This window comes from Microcebus murinus, chromosome 5 (genome assembly GCF_040939455.1).
Source record: "Microcebus murinus isolate Inina chromosome 5, M.murinus_Inina_mat1.0, whole genome shotgun sequence".
In the NCBI taxonomy this organism is placed as follows: Eukaryota; Metazoa; Chordata; class Mammalia; order Primates; family Cheirogaleidae; genus Microcebus; species Microcebus murinus.
In genome coordinates this window covers 75332433-75345352 of record NC_134108.1, presented here as the reverse complement: position 1 = coordinate 75345352, position 12920 = coordinate 75332433, and the positions used below count along the sequence as shown (strand labels likewise).

Below are 12920 nucleotides of genomic sequence, written 5' to 3'. Positions count from 1 at the left end.
ACTTAGCACATTTGATGTGAAAAGCCCTCATGATAATGTAATAAATCATGGGGGAGGCCACAGGGGGATTATGCTTTAATAGGGATGATGATATTAAACCAAAGAATGTGGTGGTCTGTCATGTTGTTCCTGTAAATGTCCTTATATTATAAGACTATGACACAGTGTTGGTTTGGAAAAGTGTGTTCATGCCAGCATTTGAAAAATCTTTGGAAACATAGAATCAGAACAGACTCACAACTTAAATGGCTCAAATATTTAAAAGACTGTTCTCCATGTATATTGGAGGGGGCTGGTTAGAGTCAGGAATAGCAATTAAAGACCCATTAAGGAATCCAAGACTTAGCAGAAGTCTTATATATATAACAAATATATATAATATATATATATATAAAATATATACATATATATATGTATATGTGTGTGTGTGTGTGTGTGTGTGTGTAGAGATTCTGTGTGTGTCTCTGGTTAGAAATGACTAAATGAATAGTGTTGTGTTTTTGCACTCCCCAAAATTGTCAAGATGCTGAACCTACTATTTGGAGTCTTAACATACTTAATATGCATGTGTATGCAGTTTTCTTCTGCATATTTTTCTCATACTGTTTTTAGTTTCTGAGATTTTTTTTTCTGTTACTTGGTGCCAAGTTTTATTACTAACATTAATTAGTGTTACTCCACAAAATCAATTTTGAACAAATGAAATGCACTGCAAACATAAAAAGAAATTTCTGTAACTTTTTTTCTTATTAAATGATAGGAACAAAAGCCACAATGGACGTTCAAAAATGGTATTTGAGAACTTCAAAACTGGCTCTGGCCTTGGCAATTATCCACTCAAAACCAGCAGACAGAAGCAGCAGAGAATACACAGAACACCTTGCAGTGTTGGTGTCTGGGCAGGAGTCAAAGTGGAGATCAAAAGTCGAAGCCTTGGAAGCTGAAGTTCTGCAATTACGTCAGAAACTTCTTCTGAGCAGAATTTGTTCAGGATCATTTAAGAGTGGTGAGTATATGAAATTGCCTTTTGGTAATGTGTCAAACCGTGTTATTTCAGCTGCATAATTATTTAGAAATTTATTACCAAAGCATAAAATTGTTTAGTTTCCTTGAAAATTAGACTTCTTTTTGCCCTGTAAGGACTCGTTTACTTCTAATCATTCATTAAAAGTTTATCGTCACTTTCTATGAATGGGGCTACTTTGGACTTTGGAGGGAATGAAGATAGAGACTGAAAATAGTCTATGTGTGAATGCAATAAAGTTTTAAGCTTACTAGAGAAATTCATTTTAAAATCTCATTGTTCAACTTTATTAGCTTACTATATATTTCATTTTGCTTTTATATTAAATAATTCATCCAGAAGACATAATATCAATACCAGCTATAGATAGGTAAGGCATGTGGTGGGTGATGAGGACCCAAAAACACATAAAAGGAGATGCTGTCCTCACCATTAAGCACTTATCATTCTAGAAGGGAAAACAGACCTACAAATAATTAACCCCTTACGATACATGCTATAATAGACGAAATACGGAGGAGGATACCATTCATTCTGCCTAGGTTCTGGGAATGCTTCTTGGGTTTGATCCTCAAGGATCTGCCCACTCAGCAGTGAAATTGTTACACAGCACCCAGCAAGAGGCAGAACCATGGGCAAAGGTACAGGAAGCAGAAAATGCATATCTCATTGTGAACACTACCAGCATTACATTTCAGAGTGTCCAGAACACTTGCAAGGTAAAGATGTGATGGAAAGAAAGGAAGAGAGGTGAGTTATATCAGGTCCAGAAGTGCATTGAATGTCAACCTAAGGAATATTTTATTATTTATTAGTAAGTTGACCATATAATTTATTAGTCCCCCACTAGGACCCATGTGAGAGTAAAAGGGAAGGTCTATTATAATTACACTAGGACAACAAAGGCAAACCTGGATTCACTTCAGCAAACTGGAACATGTGGTCACCTCATTCATCAGGAACCATTGGACATTTTTGAAGCAAAAGATTGACACTTATATTGTGATTAAGAAACAATTCTGGCACATTTTAAAAAGTATCAGATTATGTCACTCATTTGCATAAAACTCTTCCCTGGCTTCTAATTATGCTTCACATTAGAGTCAGTCTTCTGACAATGGCCCATAATGCTGTAGGCGATTTCACTTCTACTCACCTCTCATACCTTATCTCATACACCTTCCCCATCATAAACTAGGCTCTAGTCACCATGCCCTTTCCAGTCCTTTGAAGGCTCTTTCTTGCTGTGGACCTCTGTTATGCTCTTTTCTTTGACTCTTTTTTTGTGGCTGGCCACTTCTCTACCTACAGGTCTTATTCTAAATGGCACCCCCTCAATGTGGTCTTCCCTGACTGCTCTATATACATTTTATCTTCCACTAATTATTCTTTGTTGCAGCTACTTTTCACTCCTGAGCTCGGTAGCGGAGGAATTAATGATTACTTGAAACACATAATGTTTCGAGAGAAAGGGAGAGGGCAAAATCTAAAGGAGAAAATGGCCTCCTCAGCTAAGTTCCTCCCCGTATTTATTTCCAAGGACAAGTGCAAAGGGTCAGGGCACTTTGTTAATTTTGGAAGTTATGGAAGTTCTTTAACAACTTCCTTACAGGTCAGCTGTTTTCAGATGACCTTTGCACTCAGCAAACAAGCTGTTTTGGGCAGGTGTTTTCGCCTGACCCTTCTTCATTCACCTTGCTCACGTTCTTTCCATCCATCCTTTCTTCTAGGCCCAGCCCCTAAAATGCTTTACACAAGCACCCCTGGTGGATTGTTTATTTACTTGTTTATGTACTTAGTTGCTGTCTTATCTGCTGAAACGGAGCCTAAGTTCACTGAAGAGAGGTCTTTGCTTTTCTCAGGAGTTTTTACTCGTTACCCGGCTCAAAGCCTGACACACAGAAGGTGCTCAATAAGTATTTGTTGAAGGAAAGTGGAATGCTATAGTGATGATTCAAGGCAGGGAAACCAGTTTTAAAAGCTTTCACCAAGGCCCATATGAAGAATAATGAGTTGAACAAGGTCTATGATAGTGTACACTAAAAAGAGACACATTTATAAATGATTTCAAAGTAGACACTTCAGAGATTTGTGAATGATTCCGAAAGTGGTTAAGGGAGGTACAGATATTTAGGATAATTGAGGTTTTCCATCCTAGTTTACTAAATGGATTGCAATACTTTGAATTCAGACAGTGAAACAGAAATAAGTTTATAAGATAAAATGTCGAGTCCAGGTTTGTCTGACTTTGGGCTAATCCTTGGAATATACAAGGATTACCTTAAAAAAAGTGGAAGTATGATCCTAAAACTCAAAGGGGAGAAGTAGGATAGAACTATAGACACAGACTTAGGATTTTTGGCATTTAAGTCATGGTCGAAGTTAGAGCTGGAATTGAGACTCACAAGGAGAGTAGAGCTGTGGTTAGGCTGGGAGACCTGCAGCAGATCCCAACATCCCAGGGATGGATAGAAGAAGAGAAGGCATTATCACATTAGGATTGTGCAGAATTAGTGCGCACATATATGCTGGGGGTTTTAGGGGACTCACTAACTTTATTTTCGGGAATTATCAGGAAAACCTGACAACTGAATACCCAAATGTTACTAAAATCTCATTATTGTATGAGCAAAAATAGTGTTATATAATCTATAGCCACATTTTAATCTCTCTGAAGTCTTTGTAAATGTGCTCTTTGAGTATACCCAGTAAATGAATGGTAAACATAACCAATTTTTCTTCATATTTTTCTGTGTAGTTATCCAATTAATATAATGTCACAAATGTAAAAATGTCCAGGAAACTTAAAACTATGACTATCATAAACATCCATGATGTCAAAAGTGTTGTTTATTATCAAGGATCAATTTACAGTACTGATATAGTATTCATGCTATTTGTTTATAATATGAGTGTGCTTAACACTGAGAGCCTAGGTGATAACTTATTTTTATACTGAACATTTTCACTTACAGTGCCTGTGAGAGAAATTTTCAAGAATCATGTAATTAAAATCAATTTTACTCACAGCAGGAATTGAAGGTAAAGTGTTTCAGTGCAGATGTTTGGAAGTAATCTATTTCTCTGTATGTTAGCTTAAACTTCAAAAATGAGGAATAAATGGATAGAGTCAGATGAGTGGAGTAACTGTCAAAAGCGACAGAAAAAATGTAAGAAAGGGATCTATTAGATTTATGGGGGAAAAAAGGAACAACATAGCAGTTATTTAAAGATGTATAATTTGAAAGACTGGCATACCTTGCTCTAAGAAAACTTCATACCTGAAAATTAAAACTATATTATGGATGTATTTATATTATTAAATACTTCTTTCTGGAATTTTCAGGGTTGCTTTACATGTGCAACTGTTCTTAAGTGTTTAAGAGACAACAGGCCCTCAATAAATGTTGAATTGAATGTTTCTTGACAGATTGAAAGGCTAGGGAACTTAATTTACAGCATCAACTATCCATTGAAGCAACTGAGCAACCCCAAATTAAATAAAGCAGAGCTGAAATGGCAAAATAAAAAATAAGGAAGTATGATATGGTTTATATAGCATTTCAGGAACTCAACCTATTTCTTTATTTTGATTTATTTTTCTACAGCTTCTTAAAGAGGAATATACCTCTTTATTGTATTTGTTATGGGACTAGACCATGCAATGAAGGGATACATAGAACTTGATTATAGAATCATGCCACAACATAAATGCTGATTAGTAGTTTAAAGAAGGAAGGAAGGAAGAAATGTCCAGATACCCAGTGACACATTTCAGTAATACGTGGCAGACATGGTTAGTTGTCTACTCAATGGGCAACTCCCTTCTTTGTTACTAAAATGTTCCCATTTTGTTTGGGTAGAAATGTGCTCATGCCCAGTAGATTAATTCATAAAAGGCTTAGACCTGTTTTTCCAATATTGATCTAACATTGGGAAAGGGGCCTAATTCTTGCCAATGAAAGCTGAAAAGCAATCTTCTGAGCTTTTGATCAAGTTTTACCTGTTTAGATGGAGGACTGTAAAGGAGCAATTTTTAAAACATTTTACCTCAACTCCTTGTTTCCTGTGTGGGGCACTCCCACATGAAAATGTGATGCCTGGACCTGTGGTAACCATTTTGTAACTATGAGGCTGTATTAAAAAAACTAATGCGAACATGCTAAGGATAGTGAAATAGGAAGATGAGAAGCGCCTGGGTCCTTGTTGACATTGCTGAGTGGCTAAAGCAACTCTAGGATTAGTTTATTAGGCAAATAATAGTTTGTTCTGGTTACCAGGTATTCTATTCCTTTATCTAAACACTTCCTAATTTATATGGTGGAGAGGGGATAGAGGGCCATGAATGGATTAGAATGCTGCTTTCTTTCCCAAGAATCACATTCTTTTGGCTAGAGCAGTGATGTAAGGCAAGGAGACCAGGAATGTGACTGTAAGTGAGGTGGTAGGGGATAACCTGAACAGATGCTATTGTATTAATTATGTGGTAATTTGGCATTCACAGAAGGGAAGTGGATAAATGAAGTATCAGGTCTGCGCTTTTTCCCATACAGCTTTCAGTACTTAAAGTCTTCGTAAATGATAGATAGGCTACTGGATGAGCAATTGGCTAAGAGAGTAAAGACAGTAAGGGAAAAATCAAATTAATCGATTGCTTTACATGTTTATTTAGTAAATGTTAATTGAGCACTTGTATAGAGTGCTTGGGGTGGTGGTAGAGGGTGGGGCAGTATGCTGAGCAATACAATTAGTTATGGTTGAAGTTAGCTCTTAACTTTTGGATCTTGGGAAACAACCAACCCAATTAAATGCAGAGGCAATCTGCTCCTTCTAGCTGACGTTGCTTAAGCTTGTCCCTCACCCCTCTTTACTGCCTTATACCTGGGGGATTGAATCCTCAGTGCTCAATTCCTGCTTCTCATCCTGTGTGAGCCTGGATTCAGGAAAGAGTTTTTAGTTACATTGGTGGCTACAAAGGAACAGAAGAGGAGCTGGATATCACAGCCACCCCCTCTGCACCCTGCTACACCCAGGGTGGAACTTACCTAAGTCTCCTGCCTGCCATTTTCCTGGCCTCAGCCCTTTCAGCCTCTGTCCTATCTCTCTGTTCTCATGCTGTTCCAGACCATATACTGATGAAACATTAAAAACAACTGACTTACTAACATAGCTGTGAAGCTCAGCATGTATAAATTATGGCATTCACTCTTTTACAGATGCTGAAAGAGCATGCAAAATTAATGCATAAGCATTTTATTCTCAGTTTTCATATAAGTTCTCATAAATTTCCAGATACAATAAAGATGAAAATTTGCTTAAATTTTCAGTTGACTTAAAACATACAAGCATAATGTACATAAACATAAGAGGATGCATCCTTAATAGGGATTCTAATGAGAAGCTTTATAATAATTTAAAGTAAATTTGTGATTATATATTAGATACATTTTACTCATTATATAAAATTGAATTAATCTTTCAATATTAGAGATAGTCAACGTACAAACAAATTAAAGATTTAAAAAGCTCATAATATGAAATGGCTTTAATAGTGTGACGAAGCAATGATTTAGAAATGTGAATAACTTAATTATCATAATAGGAGCTAGCTCTGATAGGAATGATATGCAGAGATAAGGAGTTAGAAGGGCCAAACAAGTACTGGTACAAGGAACTGGGGTTGAAAGAAGCTATGGAGCTTCAGAGACTGGGCCTAGGGGTGGGCATTCCTCAATAGGCAGGATTCCCCAAAGAAATCTTCATTCTTCCCAAATCTCTTTCTAGTACCAGGCTCTGAATCTCATTGCATGGTACAGCCATCTTCTTTGCCTAAGCTGGATTCTAGGAAAGAATGATGGATATTCAGGTAATCCCCAAATTAGGGGAACTTTACTTTCTATGTATCTGTAGAGCCTCTGCACTTCTGTCCATACCCAATGCCACTTCTCACTTTATTTATCCCAATTAGACTGTAAGTCTTTAGTTGTCTTTAGTTGTAGTTTTGCTGCTTTATAGTCTAGATTGCAGCCCAGTCTCAAGTCATCTCATTTATTTAGTTTGAAGTCCAGAGGCCTTAAACTGGACTATAATATTCACCAGAATCTGGTGCTTGCTTACTTCTGCAGCCCAACTTCTAACCACTATGTTCTTCACATTCTGCACTGTGACACACTAAATTTCCATCCCTTAAATCTACCTTGTTCTCACTTATCTCTAGGATTTTACACATTTGTTTCTCTCTGTAGGATATAATCTTCCCTTCTTTTGATCTAGCTGTGTACTATTGTTTTCTGATGCAGTTTTAATATCCCTTCTGCCTTTGCTGACTACCTCCCTAGACTAGATTAGGTCTTCCTGCTGTGGGTCCCCATAATATTCTTTTCTTTTCACAGCAAAAGTGAGCTAAATTACAATCGTGTAAGCAATCTGTTTTCCCTGTGGGACCTAAATTCCATGCTTGCAGGGATTATGTCTATTTTCATCATCACTGTATTCCTACAGTTAGCACAGTGCCTGTTATGGAGGGGTTGATTGATAGATATTTGTTGGATAAATAAGTTTAGACATGGTCTATGTGAGCATTAATACTTGGAACAAAATGGCCTTGCTAATCTGTAGCTTCTGGAGATCTGCCAAGCCCCTATAGCAGTGGGAAGTAGCAAATAGAGAGCGAGATCCAGCATTCTGGGGAAGGAGACTCAGAAGGTAAGAAGAGTATCAGGATTCTTACCTTTAAGAGAGCCACGTATGTATTTAATAGTTTAATCAGAACAGAATAAATGAAGAATTACAATGTTAGCTTCCTGTTAGTGGAACAAAAGCTAAAACTATTCAAAATACTTTTGCATTTCTAGTTTGCTCAGTGTTATTTTTTTGACTAGTTTGACCCTGAGGCAAATTTTAATATAGTCCCTGTATTTAGGATTATATTTAGTTTTTTCCAGGTTTTGTCTGTCTTTTAAATGCCCTCCTATTTATCTGTGTTTCAATTTTAAGATTCTGCTAGAAATCCAAAGGTACTATGAGGATTGTGAAGTTAATATTTGGATCTTAGACATTATTTTGAAATTTATTTTATTAGAATAAATTTTATGTGCAGTGAATAAAATCCAGGTAGATAGCTCTGGACTTTAGGCTGGGAAAATGTTTACTATAATATCAATTCCATTGTCAAAGCAAGAAGGCAGTCAATCAGATAATCAGGGTAGATGGGGGAGGTCTGAGAGTCTGCTTTCCTTATAAGCTTCCAGGTGATGTCAATGCTATTTGACTAGCAAGAGACTGTGGACGTTTTTTAAGGGGCTTGGCTTGAAGAGAAGAAAGTAAGATAGGTTGGTCAGAGGGGAGAATGCAAGTGGTGGGAGAGCATACTAGTGCTCTGATGGGAAGGAATTAACATAGAGAAAAAACATAGAAGATACAAAAGGAAGAGAATTACAAAGGAGTCATAGCTGGCTCAGGGCCTTAGAAGAAATACAGAGCACAAGTGGAAAGACTGGTCTGGAACCTCAAGAATAGGCCAGCATTTCTTTTTCTAAGAGTCTTCTGAAGGTAGGCAGAGGTGCCCCTTTATTTGTGTTTTTGCTGAGTTCACTTCAGGTAGTGCTTCAAGAAGCTGTCCTTTAAAGTTACTTCACCTCCTCCCTCAGTTTCCCTTATTCAGAAATCTGTCTGCTGATCCTATTGTTTCTTTTTTTCAACTGCCTTTGGGTTTTTATTCTTATATTTCGTTCCATGGTGCTTCAACTCTTGTCTAAGAAATCATCCCTTACACCTCTTACATTGATTGTAAAGAAATGAGGAAAGCAGAATTGAGTAACTTATCTAAGGTTAAATAGATAATAAATGGAGTGAGGTTCCTGTAGAATCCTAGAATAACGCCTTTCTCATACTTTAGGGTAGTTTTTAAATCAGTGTTTCTCAAAATGAGGTCCCTATCAGCTGCATCAGCATCTGGTGGGAAGTTGATAAAATGCAAATTCTTAGACCCTACCTTTAATTGAATCATAAACTCTGTGAATGGGGCCCAGCAGTCTCGGGGATAACAGGTTTTCCAGGGGATTCTGATGAATATTGAAGTTTTAAAACCACTGTTTAAAAAAAATAAATAAAAGTGAAATTTATGTTCAGGGAGGATAATAAAAAATTTGACCAGAAAAGATGTCAGTAGAAACCGAATCATTCTCTATGCATAACATCTGAGTGTAATAAATTAAGAAGGATTTGTAGGCTACCCTTTGAAAGATTTCTCAGTGCCAACTAATAATACTAATATTTGGCCCCCAGTCATCAAAGAATTTAAAAAGTGTTGATTTAGAGACTGATTGAGCTGAGTGGCAGAAATGAGAGAAAACAAAAACAGGGTTGTGTTAATTTTACTAACAAATATGTTTGATACTGTTCAGTGAAATATGTATAAAAACACCATAGAAATTTAAAGGTATTGGGTATTGTTGATTCTTGTTCTAGGAGAATTTTTCTCTTCTTTGTTTCTCTTCCGTTCCATCCTTACTGCCTTCCTCCCTTCTTAATAAACACCCATATGTAAGTTGTATAAGACAGCCTTTTTGTCTTGTTTTCTGTGGGTAAAAAAGTCCCTTTTCTCATGGCAATTTCAAGTAATTTTAAAGACATCTTGTAAGGGGAAACAATTTGGATATGAAATTTAATATGCTGGAAATCAGTAGAAAATCTTAAATTTTGATTATACTATTGTATCAGTCCTTAAAAGAGCACATAAATTAACATAGCTAAAAAGTAACATTGTTATAAATGAATGTTAGCACGTTGCAGGCAACAAGACAAAACAAATTTAACTTGTAAATAAAACTTCATAGCATGCATGTGGAACTATAAACACACATACTTGCATTATGTTCCAGGTCATACTGAAAGCTGAAATAGCTAACCTTAATATAAAATGAATTTGAGTGAAATCCTAAATAGAATATGCAGAGAGAGCGCATGTGTCAGTAGAAGTGGTACTAAACCAGTAGGGAAGTATCGTGTTTGGGAATGATTATCTGTGGAGGGAGGCCCGGTGTATGCAGCATCCACATCACCTCTTTTCTATGCTTTGGGTGTTAGCCCTCACCCATCACAAGGAAGAGACTTAGGACATTTTTCTTATACTGCTGGTAATTGGTGCTCTTTTCACTCAAATCTCCCATTTTAGACACAGTGTTTGCATGAATTTTTAACTTTATATTGCTTACAAACATTTATTAGCATTAACGTGATAATTAAATACCTTGAAGAGTACCATTGCTGAGGGATGTGTGTGCTTTGTTATTCTAATAACACATGCTTTTCTCCCTGGAATTTAGTATAATTTGTTCATTCCTTTCTGTAAAACAATATTTTTGACAGAAAAAAACTTATCCTTTGACCCAGTTTATACAAACTACATGGCATTTTGCATATTTTAATACTTAAATTTGTTAATAATTGTGCTCTTAACACCTCCAAAGCTATTTCTACCTGTGTGTTTTTATGAAGTGTTTATCCTCTTCTGATTATTTTTTATTCTGTGAACCGCAAGGCATCTCATCGTATCTGTAATTTCCAAACAGGAGTTTGTCCAAAGTAGGCCAAGTCCAGGCTGGTGGGCTGCTTTGTGTGGCTGCGCAGCTCTCTCATGCCTGACAGGGCGAGAGGTACAGCAGGAGCTGGACCCAGAGAACTTGTACCTCAGTGATCTGTACTTTTCCAGTCCCTCTGAAAGGTCTCTTTAAAGAAGTACTTTGTCTGTGCGAAGTCGTGCAGGTGAACATAGTGATGACAAACTTAGGTACTCCTTTAACTTTTTAACAGTAAGTGCCATATGAATCTAGGTCTTTCGTTCCTATAGGTCCGTGTTGGTGGTGAGGAATTCCCACAGATATGGGGGGGGGGAAGTACCATTAATGAGATTTGCAACTTTAATGTTTAAAGTTTATTTTTTAAAAACCTTTCTGAAAATCCTTGCCTCTTTAGTGTTGGTAAACATATGGCTGGAGTTCCAGGCAGTGGCTCTTAATCCTGGCTCTCCATAACAGTCACCTGAGGAGCTATTAAAAGTCCTGTGCCCAGGAACATCCCAGACTAATAACATTAGAATTTCTGGGGTATGGACTAAGAATCAGTGTTCTTGTCACAGTCCTTGGGTTATTTCAAAATGCAGTCAAGATTGAGAACCACTGGTTTATGGCAAACATTTATTTTCTATGTTCAACCTCAATGCTCTTATTGGCAGTTTTCATTATTAATCTCACCTTGTTTTAATCACTTTATTTTACTGAGATATTCTCTGAAGTATACCACAGTTCTTTATTGTGAAGAATGTAACCACCAATCTATGCTCTGCTTCTATGAGGTCAACATTTTTAGATTCCACATATATTTGAAATCATGTGGTGTTTGTATTTCAGGGGCTGAGGATGGGAGAAAAGGGTCAGGTGTTGGTTAAAGGGTTTCACTTAGGATGAATAAATTCTGGGCATCTATTGTATGGCATAGTCTATAGTTAATATGTTTTATGCATGAAAATTGCTAAGAAAGTAGAGATTAAATGTTCTCACCACAAAAAAATGCTAAGTATGGATATGTCAATTAGCTTGATTTAATCAATTCACAGTGTATACATATATCAAAACATCATATATGCTGAAAATATATACAATTTTTGTCAATTATAGCTTAATACAACTGGGAAAAAAAGCATGGAAGACACATGGACCCTTTGTGGGTGACATATCTGACTGTATATTCTCCTACACAAATTGTGAGGTTTGAGAGTATGGATGATGCTGTTGAGGGGATAGTGGGTCCGTGGGCAGCTGGAGTTGTCTTTGTGCACATTTGGATGTACTGGTGGCAGGGCTGGGTTTGGAGTTGGGCTTTTTTGGCTTCTTGAGTGACTAGTGAGCAATTGTAAAATAAAAACTAGCATTTATTCCAACCCCTATTTTTATTCTGTAAGGGTAAATATTCCTCCATCTTCAAAATCATTATAAGGTACATCTTTTTAAAATTAGGGAATAGTTGTATTTATGCTTTTCCTTTAATATTTTTTGTTATATAGTGTGTAGCTTATTGAACAATTTACAGTACATTTTTGAAATGGAAGTCCTCATGGCTTTGCCATGATTCCTGAGTTCTTAAATTAATACTAGTACTCAGCAGCCCATGATTAGTTAAAATGCCTCATCAGAAAGGGGCAAGTATCATTTCTTCCATTGGTTTATGTTATAGGTGATTTATATATAAGCTACCTATATCATCTTACTGGCAATACATTGGAACATTCCGGAGACATCCCATATCAGTTGATTCAGAGATGCTTTTTATTGCATGATTTATGAATAAATATTTAAGACAATACTTTATATATATTTACACATATATATACATTTACACACAACTGCAAAGATATTAGTTAAAATTATACTAAAATCCTGTGGCAGCATTATCTTAATTCACAAATTCTGATTTTAGTGCTGTTAACAAACAGCTTTTCCAAGAATTCCCAGCTGTTAAATTTACTTAAATAATTAGGGCATTATCTTTTATATAATTCTGTAGTACATGCTTCCCCCCCCACACACACCCCAACTAATGAGAATTTTTATATTTACTGGAAGGTAGTAAACACTCAAGTTTTATAGCATGAATATCATGGATTTATATGTTTACCAGAAAGCATCTTGGAAGTAAATGGAAGTGATGTGATTATAGCGTCCATTCTCACAATAGGTTAGAATAAGGAAAAGGGCAAAGCCTAGAATACTGTGCTTAATATGCAACACTTGAAGACGCTGATGAACGGTCATCATCAAGGTTTAGCACCCAGTAGGTGCTGAATGGTTAATTTGGGAATGAGCATGCATAAGTGAATGAAGAAAGAACCAACAGAGGG

At 36.5% G+C, this 12920-nt stretch overlaps 1 protein-coding gene across 1 annotated transcript in view; it reads left to right on the top strand.

The window, feature by feature from the left end:
* The first annotated feature begins 774 nt into the window (after nt 1-774).
* MEI4 (meiotic double-stranded break formation protein 4) overlaps nt 775-12920 on the top strand; it is a 143308-nt gene continuing 131162 nt past the window's right edge. The window contains exon 1 of the mRNA XM_020287095.2: nt 775-1006. Within this exon, the coding sequence (XP_020142684.2) occupies nt 775-1006 (232 nt within the window). The remainder of the gene's footprint in view (nt 1007-12920) is intronic.